At 36.5% G+C, this 23,928-nt stretch overlaps 1 protein-coding gene across 5 annotated transcripts in view; it reads left to right on the top strand.

Moving 5' to 3' along the window:
* Nucleotides 1–23,648, top strand: part of TXNRD2 (thioredoxin reductase 2) — a 35,426-nt gene extending 11,778 nt beyond the window's left edge. For 3 of the 5 annotated variants that reach the window (XM_065692219.1, XM_065692223.1, XM_065692221.1), the window contains 7 exons: nucleotides 840–1,014; nucleotides 9,623–9,759; nucleotides 15,099–15,194; nucleotides 15,428–15,520; nucleotides 16,746–16,817; nucleotides 18,188–18,285; nucleotides 20,543–23,648. In XM_065692219.1, the coding sequence (XP_065548291.1) occupies nucleotides 840–1,014; nucleotides 9,623–9,759; nucleotides 15,099–15,194; nucleotides 15,428–15,520; nucleotides 16,746–16,817; nucleotides 18,188–18,285; nucleotides 20,543–20,666 (795 nt within the window). In that variant the 3' untranslated portion in view covers nucleotides 20,667–23,648. Of the gene's footprint in view, nucleotides 1–839; nucleotides 1,015–9,622; nucleotides 9,760–15,098; nucleotides 15,195–15,427; nucleotides 15,521–16,745; nucleotides 16,818–18,187; nucleotides 18,286–20,542 lie in introns of those variants that run through there. The other 2 variants (XM_065692220.1, XM_065692222.1) reach the window with 2 other exon arrangements.
* The last annotated feature ends 280 nt before the right edge of the window (nucleotides 23,649–23,928 follow it).

The raw sequence follows: 23,928 nt of genomic DNA, 5'->3' as shown, positions 1-23,928 counted from the left end.
AGTTAAGAAAGCACTGATAGAGATAAAACAATCATTTTCAGTCTGTAGTCACACTGAGTCTGATGGAAACTGGTTAGCAATCACTGGATAGTGAGCTGTCATGTTTCTGAGGAGATAGAATCCTGCTGTTGTCTTCATATTAGTTAATATCAGCTTCAAAAATAAAGTTTTGTAAGCTGAGAGCTTGCATGTAGCTGTTCTGTGTGAGTGGTTTTGTGATAATATCCTTTAAGTAATAAACACATCCTTTGACAAAGTGCAACCTGAATTACTGCAGTCAAGAGCAATGACATCTTTGGATAAACCTGTCAGTGTACTACTTCACTACTTGACTGTGGTGTGGCATCATTTCAAACAGGCTCTTAGGACAAAAGTATTATTTCCTTTTTGCAGTAGAACTTTCCAGGAAACCTTAGTGATTCATAGTCATTGCAGAGAAATGACAGGTGTCATGGCAAAGAGAAATATTTTTCTTCCGTAGCTTTATGAAAGTATTTAATTCTCATTGAGCTGCCAGAAAATGGTAATTATGGTAATGTTAAACTGAATGTGCTCTAGATGCCTTTTTGCATAAGCAACAAATTAATTAAAAGCAACTGTTTTATTCATGTATTATCTTTTTTTAGATCAATTTGAATATTCAGGTGTAGGTGCCTCTTGAAATTGAGTTGCAGGTCATGGTTTAAATTATTGTGTTGGCAATGCATAGTAACTAAGTGACAAAGAATGTTGAAATGCGCAGTATATTTACTGTGTTTTCACAAAGACAGCTGAAGGAATGTTTTACATTAAAAAGGTTGTGTATCTAAGAATAATTTTCTCTTTTCCCCTATCTACAGCAAATGGCATCTTTAGTAACTGAGCACATGGAATGTTATGGCACAAAATTTTTAAAGAGGTGTTTCCCAACCAAAGTTGAAAAATTGGAGAGCAACAGATTGCAGGTGACCTGGAAAAATACTGACCTGGGCACAGAAGAAACCGATTGCTTTGACACAGTGATGTGGGCAGTAGGTAAACTTGATTATCTTGACATTAATTTGCAATGCTTTCCATTCTGAAAATTAAGTCCCCTCATCGTTATATAGGGCCTCCCGTTTTCTGTATGTATTAAATATTTAGTGATGTAAACATTGATAGTTTTTTGATTCTTTTCTTGCATGCCTGACTTGTTCACTTACAGCCTAAAAACACATCAAAGTTACAGTGAATGGAAGAAATCTGAGGTAACTACTTTTGCATGAGCTGCAATAAATGGCAGACCATTTAGCCTTCCCCACATTTACTAGAGGGTGAGAGCTTGAATTCCAGCAGCCTCTGTGGTGCAGATAGTGTTCTCTAAGTCCATACTCTTGATTTTTTTATGAAGCTATTTGCTGTAATTTCCTGTTTATCCTGTTCAAGAGGCTTCCATTTCTTCTAGGATTTTTCCTGAACTGTGCTGCTTATATTTATTACTGCAGCCATCATCTAATTCAGAGAAAGAGAAGTAATTGTCCCTAAAAATCTGAGTTCATTGCAGGAAACCTTGGGACTTTAAAGCTTTTTAAGATTTGGTTAGGAACTTTCACATATCAGACCCCTCAGAACTGACATATGATGCCTAAGTTAATCAGTTTTGAAGAATTTTTGTGCAAATGGCTATGAGCTTAGTCATAAGAAATGGGAGTTAAGTCAGTTTTTTGCCTCCTTTGATTCAAATGCTACTTCTTGTGAAGATTGACACAGTAAATGATGTACGGTAGAAGTCTTTAGCCCACAGGAGCAAAAATATTGTCTGTATTGCCTCTCTAAACTACTTGTTTGTTGCTGTTATGAGCTGGCCTTCAGTTCCTATAATGGTTCAGATGGACAGCAAGCCTGCCAGAACAGGAGAACTTTTGTCTTCTGTCCTCATAAAGCTTTTGGAATATCTGGAATTCCAGGTGAATAAAGGATGGCTACAGGTAGTAGTGATATTCGGCAAGCAGATGATATGTTGTGGACAAAGTAAATAGGCTTAAACTTACTGCCCAAGAAACCTATTCTGATGCAGAACAATCAGTTCTACTAGCAGCTTTAGTAATTCCTTTAACAGCTTCATTTTTATGCTATTCTTTTTATCTGACACTACTGGTTTAGAGTAGTGGCAATAACAGATAAAGTTAAATTCTTATGCTTGTAGAATAGATCCATTACAGGAAACAGGAACAGATCATTTACAGCTTTTATATTTTGCCCAGTGGACTAAATCTGGTGTCCCCTTCCCCTAGTTAAGTCAGCTTTATATCTTCCTCATACCCCAAACAGAAAGCAGGTTGTGTGTTGTGACAAACATTTGCTTACTGCGATTACTATTCTCTTAGAAATGCAATGGGCTTCCATAAATTGTGGAAAAAGCCTATAATAAGGCTTATGCTAACCAGAACCTGTCAAAAGACACTAGTGCTTACCAAGAGCAAAAAAGATCATGCTATGTAGAGATGTGACAACCCTGAAAACTGTAGAATAATATTCATGAGGTGAGATGAAAATGGTTCCAAAAAGTGGGTTTCTAAATGCCATATTTATTTTTTCTCAAGCTTTCTGGCAGAAGTACACTGAGTAGTCACACCTGTGAAATGTCAAGTCAATTTGTTTGCTCTTATCAAAGATGGAAAAAAGAGCTATAAGATTGAAATAATAAGACTATAATCTTGGTTTAGTATTAATTATAATGAGATAAGGTTGTGTGATATACTATTGCAACTCAATTGTAATATGACTCCACTCACTATTTTGATAGGGAGCACTACATATATAGTAATTTTTGTCACAGATTTGAATTACAATGGATTTAGAAGCTGCAAAATTAGTAGTTTGAGGGTTTGGGGGTTTTGTGTTCATTTCTTTTTTCCAGTGTTCAAACTGGCACTCTACTTTTAAGGATTAAACACTTTAACAGTAAAAGCTGGTTAATTGATGTGCAGTCCATATGATTCATTGTTTTGCTCTGTATCAACACACCCACACCAGGTGTCTCAGATAATAGGCTGGGAAACTTAGTAGTGTTGAGGATTTCCTGTCTGCAGATGTGCCAGTTACAATACTGATTGAAGAGAGTCAGCTTGGAGAGTTAGTTAAAAGCAGCCACTATTGTTAACTAATTGTAGCCTGAATTATCGTAGATGTTTCCATAACTTTTGTAAAGCACATCATGGAATTTTAGTGGGATTTTATGAATAATGGTAAAAGTATTTACTGACAGTGGCACACAGTTTTGAGTTTCGTGAGCCTCAGTATTATCTCCTGATGTAAGCCCTTGGAAAAAGAATGATATTGTGTTTCTATGAAGAGTTTTGTTTCTCTTCTGGAATGTGTGATTTTCTGCCTGCATGAATAAGCCAATAAAAGCAGGCACAGTGCTCTCTTTGCTTTTCCAGTAGCTTCTTTGAACCAGTCAAAATATTTCAGGGGAACAAAAGAAAAAAAATCTCATTTTGATACCTTTTAATGTAGTCTAAAGGTTTCAATCCAAAGCTTTTGTAGGTATCTTTTATAGGTCTGTTACCTTGCTGAGTGATTATACTGTTACATTCCAGATCAGTGGAACAGCTCTTTCTTGACCTATATTTCATTCTGCCTATTTAGTCCTGTAATATCCTTCTGTCTTTTACTACTGCTCTCTTCAGCTTTTGTGAGAATTCTCTTCAAATGATAAGTTTTTGAGTTGGTTTTTTTTTTTTCATCCAATATGGAAACAATAAACTTTTAATTTTACATAAAATTGCCCCTGCTCTTAAGGACACATTTATATGTTAGGTGCCTGATATACACGAGCTGCAAAGCAGTGGTAAGGGTGTGCATGTACAGACTGCACAGGGTCTTCATCCAAAGAAAAGGGTGGAGATTGGCACCTTTATAAACAGATGCAACTGCTGAGTTTCAAAGAACAAAGTTGCAAGAGACCAAAGTTTGTAGAATGGGTTTGGTTCAGCTATTGGAGGACTGAAACCTGTGAATTGAATGCTGCAGTTGCAACACAGCTAATATATAAAAGGAATTGGTGAGTAGTATTTCTATTTGAATTTCCAATAGGTGGCAAAAGATCACTGCTCTGACCAGAATTTGATTATTCACAGAGTCTGTAGAAAAGATGCTAATGAGGTCTTACTGTGCAGAGGAGCAACACTGAGCTGATGATTAAAATAAATAGGTGTTTACAAAATATCCTAAAATTAGTTTGACAGAGAAATTGAAGTAGTATGCTAGCAAAACACAGTAGTAGTGTAATGTGCTACTAAAACAGAAAGAACAATGACCAGCAGCAGATTTTAAGTTTAGCTTTACAAAAACAGTTTTTTCCCTGATGAGAGCATCACAACAACCATTTTCAAGTCCCATTGCACTCGTAAGCTTAGAGGAACACCACTGTCTTTGAAATAATATCATCTTTGCCATAAAAAAGAATTATAACTTTAGCTGAATGGGTATCAGGTGTTGTGCATCATGGGCTATCACATACATTGTCCTTCGTGTCAGACTGGCTGCTTGGCAGATTTATTTTCTACTGCAGTAAAATAAGATAATCACTGTTCAGTATCAAGAAAGGCTTAAGTACATAACTTTTTTTCAGTAGCAGTTTTCTTCAGTTCTTACAACTGAATCAGTTTGGATTAACTAAGAAAACAGAAAATTTGTTTGGAGATTTTCTTTGAAAGTCCCATATAGTAAAATATCGCTGTGATCTATGGGCATCTCTCTGCCAACCCCTATAGAAAAGGGGATGGGCCTTAGATTTGTCTTTGCAAACAAAGGTCTTTAACTTTTGAACCATTCAGTGAAAAATAATGCACCTTGGTTGATCTCAGAGAACTGTTAATGCTAATGTGATGTGGTTTGCTGAAACTCTGGCTCTTTGTTCTGAACTTCCCATGTCTCTTTCTCATTACTTTTAATTCCTTACTGTCTTGGCAAGATGTGTTTTCTGTAGTCCTAATGAAAACTGTCATTCCCATTACATCAGCCAGTGCTCTTAGGTTGTTTCCCAATATCTAGTTTTCATGACATTCAGTCAGACTTTATTGAACAGGGCAATATTTAATGTTCTAGTAATTTTTATTGAAAGAAGGCTAGATGGTACTTTTTCCTTCTTTTGTTTAACATACCCATAAACTTTGAGTGTAACTCTTATGCTACTTACCTTACTAGCTTGTAACTATAAAATCACTTCTTCCTGCTAGGAAAAGTTTAGATGCCTGGCTGTGCCTCTAATCTGTGTGTGAGAGAATGTTCTGGATTCAAGCCTATTTTCAGAGTTGATAAGTGATGGCTAGCCTTTATCTGAATGGTGATATACATAAATAAAAATAATGGTGGAAAATGCTCCAAAGTAATTTCATGAAACCAGTATAATTACTATGATACTTTCTACAGAATGCAGATATTGTTCACACATAAACATCCAGGAGACTGATGCCAGTGACCTCACTTGGGAATGGTTGTCGGGTACTATTTTGAGACTACAGAGCCATCATTAAGGCTATACAAACCCTCTGATTAAAGCAAGCTTAGTGTGGGAATACTAATGTGAAGGTGAACTGTAGCGTTCTTCTCAGAAAATGTTTCCAGGCCACTTTACTTTGTACAGGACCTTGAGAACAAAACAAATAGAATTGTTAGAAGCCTGTTGCATGCTATAAGATATTCATTTGGTTGCATGTCATTTGGAGTTGCTTTTTTTGTTGTTGTTTGGGTAGGACCAAAATGACATGTCTCCAGATGCAAGTAACTTCAGATGGTGATGGCTACATGTTTACTGAGTCCACCATGGCTGCCACAAGCTTTCTGCTGAGATGACGCCTCTGTGTAATAAATTTTACTAGTCAATGCTAGGAAAGATAGTACAGCTTAGCAGACTTGGCAAAGAACCAATTACTGTCCTAGCACTGACTAAGGGTCAGGTTTTTTTCATGCTGAAGGTTTATCAGCAATGAATGAAATACTCAAAAATGTCCTTGTAAAATTGGTGCATGCTATTATCAATGTGGTAAGGGCTCTGAACTTCTTTTTTACCTTAGTTAATCTTACTGTAGTCAATATTTTCTTGTAGTCTGGACATTAGTTACATGGAATGGGTCTTTATTAGTCATTATCATCTGGCTATGTTTTAGTGAATGATCTGTGGATTTTAAGGAGGGGTTTAAAGGTGAAAAGGGTAGTGGACTTGAAACTGATTTGGGGAGCGTGTCAGGCACAACAAGATGGGAGAGAGTACTAAGACTGGGAACACGGGTGAGATTTTGATTCAGGTCAAACTGAGGTCAGATTGGGTAAAGTTATGAAGTTATATGTCAAAATGCCAGTGTATAGGTAAGAAGTGGAGAAGACTATTGGGCTTAAGTTTTATTCCAGAAGAACCATCCTATCGCCTTGCAGTATACTCACAGTGGCCACCTGCAGTATCATGCCTGATAATAAAATGCTTGGTTGGCTCCAGTTTGGATTTTGGAAACGCTGGGGGGCAAGGAGACATTCCAGCTTCTGTGATTAAGAAGCTGCAGAAGACCCACTATAAAATTCTGCTGTCTGCTGCACCTTTATCACCCTGGGAAACCTTACTGTATGCAAGAGTATGCTATCACTCATCACTGCTGCTACTTACTTGACTATGCCTATTCCTATGGTTTCTTCTCAGTTTAGCTGCTTCAGTCTCCTTTGTTGTAGGTTCTGCACCTGAAGATTACAGCAGCCTGGTGCTGCCTTCACCTTAATGTGTGTGTAGGTGTGATTACCAACCAGAGCCCACCAGCAGATGACAGGACAGAAAGGCCACATGACATTATAACCAGCCTAGCACGTGTCAGAGATGGGTGCTTTCAGCAGTCTCTTGTCGCTCTCAGTAGCTAAACTGGCTGATAGCCCCCTTCGGAATGTTGTTAGATTTTACAAAAACAGATCAAAAAGGTGTTTTTTCTTTTAAAGTGAAAAGTGAATGGGAGCAGGCCCTGAAGGCAGGGGTCTGTGTGGTTTTCACAGCTATGTGGTTATTGTATTTGTTTATTGAAGATGAGATTGTGGTGTGGTGTGGTGTTAAAAGTGCAGGAGGCAGGTAGCATTTTTAAGGGTCAGATTAGAAAGGCACTTTTCTTCTAGATGTCTGACATAACATCTTGCTGTTTTAAATAAAAGCTAGATCTAGTCTTGTGTCTTATACAGTCATACAGTCCTTGTTCTGTAGCAGTTTCAGGGCAGTGGACATCTTCAAATTAAAAGCTTATGTGCTGGCTTTAGTGGGAGGGAGGCAGGAGGCCATCTCTGTGTTAGGTGCCTGGTATGATTTGGCATAGTTTTGTACTGCCTTCTTGATTTTTCAAGTAAGCTGTAAAGTCATGCTTTCTTGAAGCTGTAAATGTAAAAAATTGAGAAGTTATGGGTATAAAACAAATGTTCTTCTGACCCAGTACTGCTGAGAAATTGTGGGAACTGATTCTATAATACAAGTAAAGTGAATGTTGGGAAATACCAGAATTTCCTGAAGTTGACTTTAAAACTTACCAACACATTGGATAATCATGAACCTAAACTACTGAATTTGAGGTGAAGCAAGATCAGTAAGGGTAATTCTGGCTTATGGAGGTGAGCCAGCATGGGGCTGAAGGGCAATAAAGCTTCAGTTCAGTGTATTAAAGTTTGGTTTTTGCTTTCAGAAATAATATTTAGGCAGTAAACTTCAGAGAGAAATTTCACTATAAGTAGCACCACAGATTTTGTAACTCCTAGTTATTAATACCAAGCTGTACATATGTTAAAATAGACTGGAATCGAAAGGTTAAGTGTTATCCTGCAGATTTGATAGACTCAGCTGTTGTTGTCACAGGTCTTTAAATGACTCTATTGACAGTTTTTTGCTTTTTTCCTCTTTCAATGCCTGCCATTGCGTGCTAAGCTTTCTCTTGGCTCTGCCTGGCAGGAAAAAGGGGAAACTAGAAAACCCCATTAGTTGTCCATTTGCAGAATATCCAGGCTTTACTCTCAATACACAAAGAAATACAACGGTAGGAAGTTGTTTCACATCCGAGCCAAGATAAGGTCCTGGAGGTTTATTATTTTTGTTGCCTGATAGCATCAGGACTGGGGAGCAGGGGGCAGAGAAGGAACAGCAGATCAACATCCCATGGGGACAACAGAAGGGAAGACAGACAGATAGCCAAGTGCCGACAGCTTCAGTCAGTACTCCCAGAGGAAGTGTTGGTTTCACCAGATGAAATTAATACACAGAAGTCTTTACAGAGGCATTCAGATGTGACATTGTTTGAGGGGCCTGGCTATGTGGCAGATGTATAAAGCAGTGAATCATATGTTTACATATAATTATGTCTGTATTGACAAGCCAGGTTTTCCTTTTGTTTAATAATTTCCTACATTAACATCAAAGAACTTGTTTTTATAATGAAAACACATTTCCCTTTTAGTTTTGCTTTGCTATAGCTCTGTATTAACATCAAACACAAAATCGTGACTCACGCAAAGGAGACCTATAGATGTAGATGTATCCATGTTCATTTATAGCCTCTAAAAAATAGATGCAATGTTATAAAATGTCCTTCATTTGGATATATTCAGGTAATCTTTTCTATGCTATCCTGTGTGGCCCTACAAATTTGGGGAGTACCTGATAATTTCACTGTGCTTATTAACTTTCAAATACATTTGAAAAATTGGATGGGATTTAAGATTCCAGTTTTGGGGTGAGGATTTGCTTTGTTAGATACTCTATAGAAAGCTCAGTGTAATGTTAAGACTTTGGTGGTCTAAGTGGTAACTCTATGAAGAAAACACACCAAAATATTTTTTTAAACGTGATAATTTGAAGTCGTTGGAAGAGGAAGCTGAAATAAAATCTAAGCTTAGTGTAATTTGCCTCATTTGTTTTTAAATCCATCTAAGATAGTGTTTCTAAATTCTAGGAATAGTGTTTCTAAACTCTGCAGAAACAGCTCAGATGCAGAGTTTGAGCTAAATAACACAGCATTAAGGACTTGAGAGCAAAGTTGGTAAACTTTTTCATCCAAGCTGAGGGAATTAAAAATGCTTTAAGAGAAGTGTATCAGATAACGAGAAAAGAGGATTTCAGGAATGTTTAACTTGAACAGCAATATTAATTTTTATCCACAAGTGTGCACAGTGGGCTGTTTGTAAGTACTGAGCGCCATTCAGTTAATGTTTATGGGACATTTTCAGTGTAGAAGTTGCTTAGTATATGTATATTCATGTATATTAATATGTATGTTCATGTATATTAATATGTATATTCATGCTACATTAGGAAACTGAATTTAGAATGTGCATCAAATATTAAAGTATTAAAGCTTTGCACTTTTTGCAGTGGATGTTGTCCTGCACATTTTTAAAGGATAGCTTTCGCTGAAATAGTCTGAGCAAAGGCAATAGTAATAATGCTCCTTTCACGAAGAAATTCATATCCACACTTTTCACCCTTACAGCTTTTTCAGTATGAGATCAGTTTTGTCATGTTTCTGCCTGGACTGTCAAATAGCATGAAATTCTAGGAAACCTACAGTGGAGGATCCCAGCTTTCTAGGTTAAGACTGCTGAAGTTTTACAGTAGTTTTTACCTTTTTTCTTTTTTTCCCCTCTTAAGGCCGAGCCCCTGACATTAAAACTCTCAACTTGGATGCAGTTGGAGTGAAAACTAATTCTGAAACTGGAAAGATCATTGTTGATGCCAGTGAAGCTACTTCTGTTCCTCACATTTATGCAATTGGAGATATAACAGAGGTACTGAGTCTACATAAACTGTTTTACAATAACAGGAAGCCAGCTTTGTTCCTGACTAATAACTAGTCCCCAGACGTCGTCATGCTCTAGCATATATCTTCATGTTTTGCTCTTTTCATTTTGCAGAGCTGTAGTGTTTATGCCAGCAACCTGGGTCAGTAATTTCCTTCACATGGATCTTGTGAAGTGTTTCAGCATTAGGTATTATTACTGATGTTTATCAGGGAATACATTATTGGTCAGAGGCTAAGAATAATGTCTTTATCTCTTCAATTATCTTTCTAATAATGTTTTTATCACTTCAGATGTATGACTTCATAATGCCTGTGACTGCTGAGTGAAAGCAGCTCTTACCTTCTGGAGCTGAATACACTTACTTGGAATGACCATGACAAGTTCCTCTTCTATTATTTTGGAGGCTAATCGACACTAGTCCCAAGACAGCATTTCTGCTGCCTGAAGCAAAATGCTTCTGACTATGAAGTATCTTCGTGTAGAATAAGAAAAACTAATTGCTGCAAATACTAAACGCATTTTACTTCTGTTCATGCTTTATGAATTATTATAACAAGTAAACGTGAGGTGTGGTGTTTTGGTTTGAGTATTTTTGTTTATTTGTTGTCCTTTGATGGTTTGGGGTTTTTCCTAAAGGAGGGTACATTATAACAAGAGCAAAATTATTTACTTATTATAGGTACAAAACCAGAATTATGTGGCCTTAATCCAGTGCTATTGATAATCTACAGTTGCTTGTGTCAACAGTGTCTTGTCCTGATCAAAGTGCACTTAAATACTTCTAAATCCCTCAATTTTCAGTTTACAGAATAACTCGGAGTATCTACTGTAAGCTGGGCATCTTCAAACGTTGTCTTCATAAATAATGCTTGTCTGGATTCTGAACTCTACTGTTACAGGAGGATGTTTTCATCAGGTGCCTGCTGTTCCTGTAAAATCAGGGCAATATGTAGAATCTAGAAACTGGGCATTGCAAAATACAGAATTCTTTCACCTGTTTTTGAACTTAGTGGAATTAAGCACATGCCTTCCTATCAAGATTGGTTTTGGTATAGTGAAGGCATCTGTTTTGAGAGTCTGGTAAATCTAAATACTGTAGCGATATCCAGACACCATATGTAGTATAATTTGAGAGACTCTTTAAAGATTTCTCATTCTGCAATGTTTAAAATCTTTTAAAGGTCTCTCACATGTACAAACCCTACAGGTGCTCTGAGTTTCTGAAGAGATGCAACAGGTTACATAATGTCTTGGGAATAGTGCTGCAGATTTCTAACTGAACTCTGGAACTGCCATCTCATAAATCTGATGACCATTCCTGACCTCTTCCCCTCTATGTAGACATGTGTTTCTTCCTGTCTGTCTCCATCTTCATGATAATCACTTGCTGTTTCCTTTTAAACTGAATTAAAACTCTTTTCCTGCTCAGCTATTTCTCCATTTTGTTTTTCTTGCTCTCCATAGCTTCTCTGTCCAGTCCAGCCACTCAAAGCTTTGGGATTATGTGTAGGTCCTCTCCTTTCTTTTCACTTCACGTACAGGTTCCCTCTGCTGTACTTCTCACTTCTTGCTCTGGCTTATTTCCTGAAGCCCTCTTTTTGCTCACAGTGACCTCCTACACCTGCTTGTCCCTGATACATGCCTTGGTTAGGCCTCCCCGTTTCCAAACTTTTCTTTCTAATTTCATCCCAGAAGCAGTTATTAGAGGCAGTGCTGGCAGGGCCTTGGATGCTGATGCTTGTTTTGCTGCCAATCTTCAGTGTTATTTTGGGCAAGTCATTTCCTTTTGGGTGCTTTTTGTTTTCTGCCCTTTGAGGATTTAGTTAAGTAAGAAATATAAAGTTGGAGGCAGGATGCTCTTCTCTTTCCCACTCTGGATCTAAAAAATTAGGTCTTCATTTATTTGTCATTTTCATTTTGTTGTTAAAATTTGGATTTCCTTTTCCTGCTTTTGTCCTTATTAGTGCAGATTTGAACTTGAGTTGTTTAATATGTGCTTCTAAATGTAAGTGTTAAAAACAGCAACATAGTTTTATACTGAGTCCAGTGAACTGGGGAAAAACTGCAGTTAAATCAGTGCTCTGGAGAAGTATTTTCTTAAGCTTGTATCTGCATATGGGCTTAATACAGGGAATTAAAGAAATCACAATATAGTACTCATGCATTAACAGAGTTTAAAGACAGGAGGAATTATTGCTGTTATCTGACTCCAGTACAGTGTAAGCAATGAGTTCCACTTGCTAAGCAATAAAGTTTGTTTTAATTCTTAAATATGTATATTTTTTTTTTTAGCAGAATTAATTTAGATAGTTAATTTCATTGGTATGGGTACCAGCAGTGAAAGAAAGTTCTGTACTGGTGCACACCTCAAAGAAAATACACAATAGAATCAAGTGTGCTAAGAACCACAAAGCTGTAAGAGCTTGATGTGTAATACTTTCTGGGTGAGACCTATCAAAAGAGATCAGGAAGGGGAATCTTGTTTCCTGTGTATGAGCTTCTTAATATTCTTAATATTGCTTATAAAAATAAGATATTTTTTCTCCAGTGTTTCTGTTCAGGATTTCTCTTTGCTCTGCTCTCCCTCTATTAGAGTCTCTTTGCTACCATGAAGTGCTATTGCTCATGCCTTTGCAAGTACTTCTCAAGCCCTCCTCCTCCCTCCTTTACCATGTCACATGAATAGGCACCATATTGCCACCAAATAGCCAGAAGTACTTTTTTTTGTTTTAATTGAGTGCCCTGGCTGGAAAGGGAGTGTGAGAGGAGACAGGTGAATGCTCAGAATGACTGTTTTCATTTGTGAGTCATACCCATCTGGTACAAATGGGAAACTATGTGTGCATGGGTGTCTTGTTGCACCCTTGTATGGCAAATGGAATCCTAATGTTATCCAAGCTGTTCATTTGGAGAAAAGGGGGAGAAAAAAACCATTCCAGAGGTCAGTCACTTTGTCTCAAAAAAAGTTTTTCAAGCTTTGGTAAAATATTATTTTCAATTAACAGGTGAAATTGCATTTAGACATTTTCATTTTTCTGTGATCAGGATGAGGAAGATCAAGCTGGAATTTTAGGGTTGTTTTTTTTTTTTTAGTGCTGATATAAATGCTTTGTGTTAAAATTCTTTCTCCAGTAGTATTCTTGTTGAAAAGCATGGCACACACTGTAGAGAAGTTCTCAGAAGGAGGTTTATCATATGGTCATGCCACTATACATCTGTCATATTTCAAAGGGTGTTATAACAAAGATGTGTAGAGAAGGTGGAATGTACAGTATGTTGCTTTGAATAGAAATGAGACCAAAAAGAGTTGTGTTAGAACAAATACACATTACTTCAAAGCTTTTTAAACTCTCTTAGGAGCCATCTTGTTTAAATGTATAATACATTGGAGGGTTCTTAGGAACAATTCATATCCATAATAATCAGCAGAGTAGTTCTACACATGACTGCAAAGTGAATGTTCATTTCAAATATTTACCAAGGAAGGTCTTTAAGTCATTGTTTATGAGAAATTGGGCTTTATCTGCATGGATGTTTTAGTAATTAGTTGGGTTTTATGGAATGCATTGCAGTGCTTTCACAATTTTATCTCTCGTTCCAATCTTCTATTCATTTCTGGAATGCCAAAACAACATCTGTATTTCCTGCTACAGAAATGATTGGCAGCCATGTTTCGGGCAAATGTGGATAAGAAAAAACAAATGGCAAATTTCATCTGGTAAATGACATTTACAGACTTGAAAGTCAGAATGCTGGATTTGAAAAAATGTAACTTGATGGATCTTAGGGTGAAAAAAGGGATAGATTTGCAGTGTTGTGGTTTGTCATGAGCTGTGGGGAAAAACAGGTTAGTCTTCATTAACAATTAGAATTATAGTTTCTGTTACAGGATTAGACATAATGTTTCAGTTTGGGTTTTTGCAAAGGCATTTTTAAATTGAGTGGTTATTAATACATATAAAAAACCATAAATGCATATTAATATGCATGGTACATGAAGTACATGGTAGCTCATACCATGTACAGAATCTACCTAGCAACACAAAGAAAAAGATAAGCTGGGAAAGAGGAATGGATTCCAGTAAACACTAAAAACCTTCAGGATAATGAAAAAAAAAGGTGGAAAAACTTGAACGTGTGTGCTGGGGGACTCCTTTATTTTTTGCTGGAGACTATTTTTGAGGGCTTATTGGATTACTACTTCCAAATGGGGCTTTGCAGGAGTGAGATGAGCTTTGTATCTAGATAGCACCTGTATGAATCAATACTTCACACATTTTATACAGCATTCTATGTTGTCCCACAAAGGTCTTTCTCAGTTACAATTGTCTTACGTTTCTACATCATTCCTTCTAGATTTGCAACTTCTTTCATCATCTCAGACAAGCATCTTGATGATATGTCATAGATGAACTCTTAATGTTTTTTACAAGACTTATGAAATTTGTTAGGTCTTATTAATTTACATGGGCTGCTCTTCCTTGGACTTCAAAAACATTCCTATGAAAATGCCTATTTGAATTTGTAAAAACTTCCAGCTTCCTTAGGTTTAGCACTGGAGTTCTGGTGCTCCAGTGGTATTGTGACAGCACTCAAAATAAGGGTTCTGGCACACTGCGTAGTCTTCTTTAGATATAATAGGTAGGTAGGACTCAGGGCTTGAACTGGACTATGTCCTGATCATATCCTGTTATCATTCCATTTCTCACTTGCAGAAAGTTAGCACTTGCCAGTAGCAAACAAAGCCTCTCTTTAGTACCAGAGCCTGAGACTGGGACCAACTCAACTCATAGTTGCAGTAGAGAGAGTAATGTTCCACTTTTCCAATCCAGGACCAATATAGGAAGTCAGTAACAGTACCTACAAATAGCTAATTTTTGTGCCTGTGGTCTGTAAAAGTGTGTCAGACAACTTTTTAAAAAGTCTGATGTTATAAAAACGTTGTTGCTTTATTCTAGGTTTTTCCTGCTTTAAAAAGACCATCTGAAAAATTTCTTGTTGGCTTACTATGAAAAGAAAGAGGGAAGTGAATATTTAGCATATAAATATCCTCTGCTTTTCCAGAGGTGACATGATAAGATACAAGGTTTTGACACATTCATGGCATTTGTTTCCCCCCATACACTTCGCCATTAAGACGGATACTGAACTCGGAGACTTAAAAGCATGTTTGGACAGGAATTATTACTGCCTTCTCTGTTTGGAGCCCTGGCTACCAGGCTGAAATTCCAAAGATTTGGCCTTCTTCTGACCATTGTCCCAGGAGAAATCCTTGGATGCTACTTCTCTCTTAGTTAAAACAAAGCTTTGTGCTCTCTTCTTAGGGCCGTCCTGAATTAACACCCACAGCAATAGCTGCAGGAAAACTGCTGGCTCGGCGTCTTTTTGGCCAGTCTTCAGAATTGATGGACTATGAAAATGTGAGTTATTTCCTTTTTTTGATAATAAAAGCCAAATCTTACACTTTTATTTTATTATTATTATTTTATTTTTAGGAATCTTTAAATAAATTGCATTTTGTCCTCTGGAATCAAGCTTTTACAGTAGCCAAAGTTAGATGTGTGTGATAGAGCTACACTTCTCAGGCATGCAGAAGTTTCCCTTTTTGCATGCTTCATATGGTTCAACAGTAACACTGTTTCCTCTTAAATAGGTACCTACCACAGTTTTCACTCCCTTGGAATATGGTTGTGTTGGATTGTCAGAAGAAGCAGCTGTGCAGTGTTACGGATCGGATAATATTGAGGTTTGAAAGCATTTTTAATTATAGCTGGTATCAGAAGTTTCACTGTTGCGTCAGGCAAAATTTTATGTTTGCAGTTAAGGAGTTGGTGTCTTCAGAAAAGCTCAGGTCTTTGAAAGTATTGCAGCAGGTCACAATAGAAGCTGTTACCTAGTAAGCTTAAAATTGATAGGGTGTGACAGTTTTAAACTCGCTGACATTTTAGTGAGTTATATTTGCAGCATCATTAAATATTGGTTAGGTTCCTTTTAACTGTCAGAATAGCTGGTCATATTCTTTCGCCTAAATTTTTGGGATGTCACCAGAAATATTCACACACGCTGCTAAGTGTCTTCATGGCTACAATGTCTTGATATAATATGCCTGAGCGTTGCATATTGAGGAAGAAATCCATTATGGCATATATTCACACCCAGCCCTCTGATACGAAGAATGAGATTGTGATATTCTGATGAAGAAATTCACAAGCACTATATAATATGGCAAAATTCAAACAAGTCACCCTTGAAAAACTATGTTGTGTTACTTTTATTCACTCATCAAAAAGCCTGTCAGCATATGACTCGGTTAGCTTTGGAAATACAAAACGCAATAGCTTACTTCCTGTCCCGTCAGTTTTGTCTTTTATGATTCTGAAATACAGTTTATACTTAAAAAATCTGTCCCAGAACTCTTATCTTGGTTTGTTCTCAATTGATTAAGGCAGGTAATTGATGTGTGTGTGTGTCATAAGGTGCTCCTGTTATATATGTATTGGAAAGCAATTTCAGCTGATGGATTTAGTTTGGAGCCCCAGGCAAAACCATTAATATAAAAATAAGTATTTACTATTCAGAATGCAAAAATTACAGTTCAGGTTGTCTTGTCACATACATTATTATAGATATGGAAAGCTTCTTGGCTTGCATTATTTTCAGTAAGCAAGGTATTAAATTTTTGGGACAAGGAACAAACTAACACTTTTAATTTGGGACACTGGTTTGAGTAATATGATTATTTGTGAACTTTTTTCAGTTTGTTTTTAATCTAATGGTTCTCTCAGAAAGTTTTGTGTTAAACTTCTTCTGTGCTTTCCACGTTTTTCTTTAAAATAATGAATGGGTTATAAATAAATCATTTTTTTCTGCAACATTATAAATGTGTCATAATAATAGTCATTATAATACTAAATGGCAGTTTTTTACATAATAGTACTGTCTAACTAAAACGTTATTGTTTTCCCTACCAGGTATACCATGCGTATTATAAACCTTTAGAGTTTACAGTGGCTGAAAGAGATGCAACTCAATGCTATATAAAAGTGAGTGTTGTGAGCTTTAACTGGCTTTTAATTGAAAACAAAAGATATGGTAGAGCCAGCTTTGAGGAGGACTGTTTGGCAAAAAAAAAAAAACCTCTCAAGATGTATGCAATATTTTCTTGGTGCAACCTGTCTCTCTTGTCAAACTTCATGTGTTTAATATTCATTACATATCCTACTGCATATTAAAATTGCTTTACAAATACTAGAATTTTTCAGAGCTGACATTCTGCTGATACCATCTTTGAACTGCTTTTAAGATGCTAATAAATATTCCAGTTTTTCTAATTATATTTTGTCACATATGATTTATGTAAATGCCTTAGTAGCTTGCCTCAACTGTCCCAAGTACCAGTGCAAGTAAAGTGGTGCTACTTTTTAGCTATTCCCTTTAAATTATGCCAATTAAATTAAATACTTGAGGGTAAAGTAGTAATAGCATAATAATTGCTGGATGATATTGAATATAGTCCTTACTAAACTCCCAAAACACATGAACAGACATTAAACTTGAGAGTTTCAAACTCTACTGCAAGAGGGTTTTATCTTTTAAACTCCTTCATATTTAAAGAACCATGTCAAGATTGCTGCTGTTCCTGGGATTTCTAATGAAAGAATCCAAGCCCTTACTGAATAACAGAACCTATTAGATTAGTGACGATTTAATGCTTGATGGGTGGACAAAGGGAGAGACTGACTTTCTTCTCATAATTATAAAGATGGTGTACTTAAAGGAACTAAACAGTTTTCATTAAGTTCTCTAATAAAAGTTAAGTGACTGAGGCCCTCCGAGATACTTATTAACTCACCTTCATCTGTGGCTGCTTCCAAGCCTTGACTCCTTTTTAGGTTATGTGGCTGATGTGGTAATTGTATCTCACCAAACATCCTGCTGTGTTTACTGACTGAATCAAAAAGGCATAAAATATTCTGTAATTGGTAGTGGTCATCTTTGGAAATACAGTTGGTTAGCTAGTGAGAGTAAGCGCATGGGCTTGGAGAATTGCTAAGGTAGCCACTCAGTGTCAAAATAACACTAGTCTGGTTACTAGACTACGGAAGGTATTTTGAGGATTTCATACAAATGACAGACAACAAAATGTTCAATTTACCACAAATTGTCATTGTCAGTGGCTCCCAGAAGTCTGAAAAAAAAAAACATCCATAAAGCTTCGATTCAGGAAAGTGCTTAAGGACAAGCATAAAACCTATTGAAGTCAGTAAGTCTTAAGCAAGTGCGTAAGTTCTTGGCACACTGGAGTAAACAGCTGTACTAGGATCTCAGGGCACTTCAGTTTCATTTAATTCAACTTCATGCCTTATCTTTAAATGTTCTAAGAAAAGATCTCTATGTAATGTATTGTTTTCAGATGGTGTGCTTACGAGAGAGAGAGCAACGAATACTTGGCCTTCATTTCATTGGACCAAATGCAGGCGAAGTTATTCAAGGATTTGCTCTTGGAATCAAGTAAGTACAAAAGAATGTCTCTAGCTTCTAAAGCCTGCTTTTTAAGTTATTGTAAGATTATAAAAGATAGCTGCCTCGTTTTGGCAACACTATAAAGAATCCATGATTTTTGTTACTTTTATGTAGAATTGCACATATTTTCACTAAAAATACTGCAGTTCTTCATTAAGTTGTACTGGATTTAGTTACTGTAATACTGGATATAGTTAAGGAGCAACTGAGGAAAATATATAGTTGGCTTGATATAGTTAAAGCAAAAAATAAAGCTGTGCATTAACTTACTAGTATAAGTTTTCTCAGAGTGTAGCTTCTTTTGTATTCTACGCATAGGATAGGAAATCACCATATAGTTTTGCAAGTCACTTCTTTAAAAGGATATTTTTGCTCTTCAAAAAAAACCTTTCTTTATACCTGCCAAGCATTTTATTTCTTAATCTCATCTTTAAACATGCACAGCCATTGCTCATCAAAAGCTCAGCAAGGACTTGCATGAATTTTTATGTTTTTGGCGTTATAAGCTAACCATAATGTGATAAGGTAAGAAAGAAACCTCTGTAGGCTGATGGAAGGGGAGAGATGCTTTTGTCTGGAGCTATTTGATAATTGCAGTAACAAGCTTACCCAAGTAGATGAACCTTTGTGATTTGATCTTGTTTGATTTTACTCAAATATTAGCATGAATGTTCTCCCTTTGACAGAACAAAGAATAGTTCTGGATCCTGTCTGGTTAAATGGAGAATTCCTACTATGCTTCTTGTGTGCTACAATTACTTCTTATTTGTTTTTATATTTCCATTCTTAATGTTGATTCACATCTTCAGAAATGTTGACTTGTATATTTATATTACTAAATTATAGTTTTTAACTCCTCTTTGAAGAAAGTATGCTGGGACACAAGAAATCAACCCTAATTGTGGTGTATGTTCATTTTCTTAAATATCATCATTTTATTGCAGTTTTAGTCTTACAGTTGTGAGTGACTAGCATAAATGAAAAGCAGAAAGGATTAAGAAGGCAGGACCGCAAGTATCATGTGAGGAATATCTTGGAAATCACTGATTGCAGTGTGCCCTCAGTACACATTTTCAACATGTGTTTGTAGTCCATTAATTGCCAGTGGTATAGATTCTAGAACTACATTTTTTAGGATGTCATTGTTTTGAAGTTTTATCCAAAATAACCAGTGAAAAGGAAGCACATGAAACTGGAGTGCTTTTCTGCCTTGCCTGAGGGAAATGAAAACTTTAGCCACAGTAAGAGGTTTTCAGCAGGTCAGATTCTTGTATTGGTTTCTATTGTATTTCACAAATCCAGAGTTTTCAATGTGGAACACCCACTATAAGAGCTGCTGTTCTCCTTTGTCAAATATTAGGTCTTACTTCAGCCTCTCCAAAGGATGACTTACCATCTTCCCTCCCCACTCAGCACTCCAGTAACATCTGTGCTTAGCAGCCATTTTTTGCTTGTTGGTGCTTTTTTGGATGTAGGAGAAGACATCTATGAAGACAGAAGACTTCTCTGTATTTTGTAGAAGGAGAGAACATTATTCTATAGAGAGCTTGAAACAATTCTTAAGTTTAGGGCCATTTTAGCTCTTCTTACAGAATGACCTGCCAGGAATAGCAGCTTGAAGGAAAGTCATCAAGTCTAAGAATGTTATTGGACACGTAAGGGAATTAAGCTAGTGGAATTTTAGCTCCAGGATTTTTGGTGGAGTTTTGTTTTGTTTTTTCAAAGAAAGACTTTTTCCTTCTGCTTATGTTATTGATAATTTCAGTTTAAGCACCAGACTTTCTCTAGGATCATGGAAGAATATTCTGGTATTACTTCCTTCAGCAGATTCTTTCCAGCAGTCCTAATTATGATTTTCATCCTCTGTGTGTATATGCGTGTTTTTCCATCTGGAGTCAGAGTTAGTGAAACACACATGTATGTACAAGAAAAGCTGAAGGCTGCAGTTTTATCACATGCTTTTGCCATAGGCTCAGTTGTGACTTGGGATAAATTGCTTAATTCTCTCTGTCTCAACTCTTACGACAATTCTTCCCTACCTAACAGTGTTGTGAAGCTGGGTGTTTAAACGTTGTGTAAGTGCCTGAGAAATAACAGACAGCATTGTTTGAAGAATAAAGGAACTCCTCTTCTGATAAAATGGATAAGAGCAGAATTACTTTGATGTCTTAGGACATTCTAGCTGCTTCAGGTGAATAGTGTTTGACTTTGTGAATCTTTGTTTTGTTTTGCTTTTTTTTTTTAGATGTGGTGCTACATATCCTCAGCTAATGAAGACAGTTGGCATTCACCCTACCTGTGCTGAAGAAATTACCAAGTTGCACATTACAAAGCGTTCTGGCTTGGATGCAACAGTTACAGGCTGCTGAGGTTAAAAATACCATCTCTGGAAAGAAGGAAAAAAAGCACAAAATATATTTGTAAATAAAAGGGGCACTTAGACTTAGAAACAGTTTTAATGGTTCAAGTTCCAGGTATCTTTTCTCGTTCTCCCTGTAGACAGCTTTCTTTTTCAGCTGGATTGTCCTCACACCATCACAGTTCTAAAACCAATTCAGCCCTGTTGTAACAAATCTCTATTTAAAAGTGCCTATAACTCTTATCTTTCTGGAGCCAGGAATAATCAAAAGTTTTATATATGTAAGTATAACTGAAGCCATTGACATCTGAGGCCACCTACAAATGAAGCCATTGTCATTTGAGTTTCTGTTGGCATGGCTGACTGCCAACAGAAGCATCTCACATAATATTCATACGGATCCTAGGAACTGGACAGGGCCTCCCTTAGAATTTTGGCCATGAGACTTTCTCCTGAGTGCTTGGATAGTTCATTACCTATCCTAATCTTGAACACTGAGACGCTGTACTCATTAGTAGAAACAAGTTCCCAGATTTTCTTTAAAATGTAGTATGTACAGGAATTTAATAGAAAATCACTTATCACTGAAGCTATGCTGCTACTGGATGAATCTCAATGGATTAATCAGTGGCAGCCTGTTCATAACATTATTGTGATGGCTGAGAATGAATGAGCTCAGAGGTGTTAAAGAAAATGTTGAATTTTATGGTGACTTCTCTGCCTACTCTTGAAGTTACTAATTCAGTTCAAATTGACACATCTCACAAATTATTGCTTGAACGTCATATATTAAGCAACGCTGACAAGTACAATCAAAACCACTAATAATCCAATTCATGCCACATTTTATGTTTTGTAGGATGTGGAAATCTGGCTGACACAGTGATATATTTGTTAGTTGGTTTTTAAGATTTTCTCACTGATGAGGTAGATACTGATTCTGAATGGTTTAGGTCTGGCTTTAATAGAACATGTTACTGAAGGGAACTATATTAAACAATGATCTAGAAAATAAATAGTCCTGCTCAGAATAAAGACAGAAAATAAATAGCTGCAAACTTGGTTTTTTTAAGTATTGGCCAGAGTAAGAAAGCATTTATCAGTTGCAAATATCTGCTTATGTTCCTGCTATCCAGAAGGGGGAGATGCTGGCTAATTTGTAGCTATGAAGAAACAGAAATCTGATGGTGAAGCTTCTTTTGAGGAACTCGGTTAAGTAAGTAGCCTGACAAGGCAAACACAAAATAAACTGCACTAAATTTTCAGTCCTAGTTGCAGTTGTCAACATTTTATATGCATAGTCGTATATTTCTTACACCCTTTACAGTAGTAAAAGATCAGTTTGAGGTGAAACAAATGTATCCTTTTTGCAGTTAATTCATATCGGTGTTTTTGTGTGTGGAATTCGGTAGTTCCATAGCTATCCTTCTGCTTGTTACACAGTTTAGAAGAATAGTCTGATGGTCATGTATATATTTGCTAATTTTAATTTGATTGCCATTTCACTGCTGCAGCATGCAACACAGATGGTTGGTTTCTTTCAAGGGTGGTATCTTTTTTACTATGATAAAGAAATCATAGTAAAACTGAGAAACTGTTAGACAAATAGTAATCAGAACTTCCTTCTAAAATGTGATGTAACAGCATTTGTCACACTGTCACTGATAATAGAATACTGCTTTTCTAAAGATTTGTTCTGACTTAACAACAAAAGAAATCTTAAATGCTTTCTTTAGAAAGTTTCCTGATTTGTGGTCCATAAAAGAGGAAGAAGTGATAAAATTTGACTGCAGATCGCATTCCCTATGAGATCTGCTGATGCTATTTTTCATCTGTGAAGTTATCCATAAGGTTGTAGTTGAATAAAGAAGCTCTTTGAGTGGAAGTGTTGTTGAAACACTGCTTGAATATTGCAATTGCTGTTAGAAGAAATGATGAAAAATTTGTATCTGTATATAAATGTGTGCATACCCTGGGCATTCAGAAGTTGATTTCCCTTATTAAAGACCTTCTGAGTATGATGCTGCTAAAAAAACCCTACTAGATTTTCCAGCTGTTTATATACAAAAAAAATTTTAAAAAGTTCATAGTAAATTGAGCTTTTTTAAAACTTAATATTTCAAAACTTTGAGATTCTGAGCATTGCAGCCTACAGAGATTTTGCTGTCAGAAACATCCCACCTCTGACTAAACTGTAATGTGTATGCATGCAAGATTATTTTTTTTCCTAGTGATTGCCTATTACAATTCCTTTTATACCCATAATTGGTGTTTAGCCATGTGTCAGCTGCTTCTCTTCTCTGTCTTACTGGTGCATCCAACAGACTGAGGTGTCTGCTGCTACAGACAAATCAATGGAAAGATGAGTTAATTTCATTCATCGTAAAGTTCCAAATAGTGATTTGGGAGAACAGCTAAAGAGATCTCAAGGAAACGTGTCCTCAATGTATGTGGGGTGTGAAACTAAGGCATGTCATCATTCTCAGGAGTCATAGAACTGTATTTGTTTTAGAACTGCTGAGTGGTCTGCATGAAAATTGATCCTGGATCTTGAACAGCAGCCTAGTTCTGTTACTCATTTAGTGGAAAAAGTTGTTGCCCCCAGTGTAAAACTAAACATACATTCACACCTATACAACCCTAATGTCATCATCAACAGCAAGACAGAATAATGACAACTACTATGATTGTGCTTTTTTTCCTGAAGGATTCACTAGGGATGGTCCTTAAGAATTGTTTTTTTAAAGCCTGACAGATACCAATTGAAATGGCTGATGTACAGTGCAAATTACTGACTATATGTGAGCACATTAAAAAAGAAATCAGAAAATTTAGTCAGGCTTCTTCTCAGGATGCCAGCTGATGAGGGCTTGTTTGTCAAACCACCCCATGGTGCAGACAAGTCTGAGCATTGCTGGGTCCCTCATATGTACGATCCGAATATTTATTGTGTTGTGAATTAATGAATTAATAAAGATATTTTTTCTAGTAAGTGCTTGAATGTATTTATTTGATTTTGTTCATACGACTTATGCTGGCAAAAGATTTCTTTTTTGATCTTAACGCTGTTTCTCTTGGTTGAGATATTTGTTAAGGAAACAAAGTAGACCTTTTAATAAGGAGATGTTGATACCTCTCTGATGTATAAACTGAATAGCCATGAAGATTATTTCAGGCTGGCTGACCTTCTTATTTTAAATTTAAACTAAGAGAATCTCTAGGCTTGGTAAGCGTGGTTTCAAATACTCTCCTGTTTATTCCTGCTAATGAGG

Source organism: Lathamus discolor, chromosome 12, assembly GCF_037157495.1.
Source record: "Lathamus discolor isolate bLatDis1 chromosome 12, bLatDis1.hap1, whole genome shotgun sequence".
NCBI classification, from domain to species: Eukaryota; Metazoa; Chordata; class Aves; order Psittaciformes; family Psittacidae; genus Lathamus; species Lathamus discolor.
This window is presented reverse-complemented; position numbering and strand designations above follow the sequence as displayed.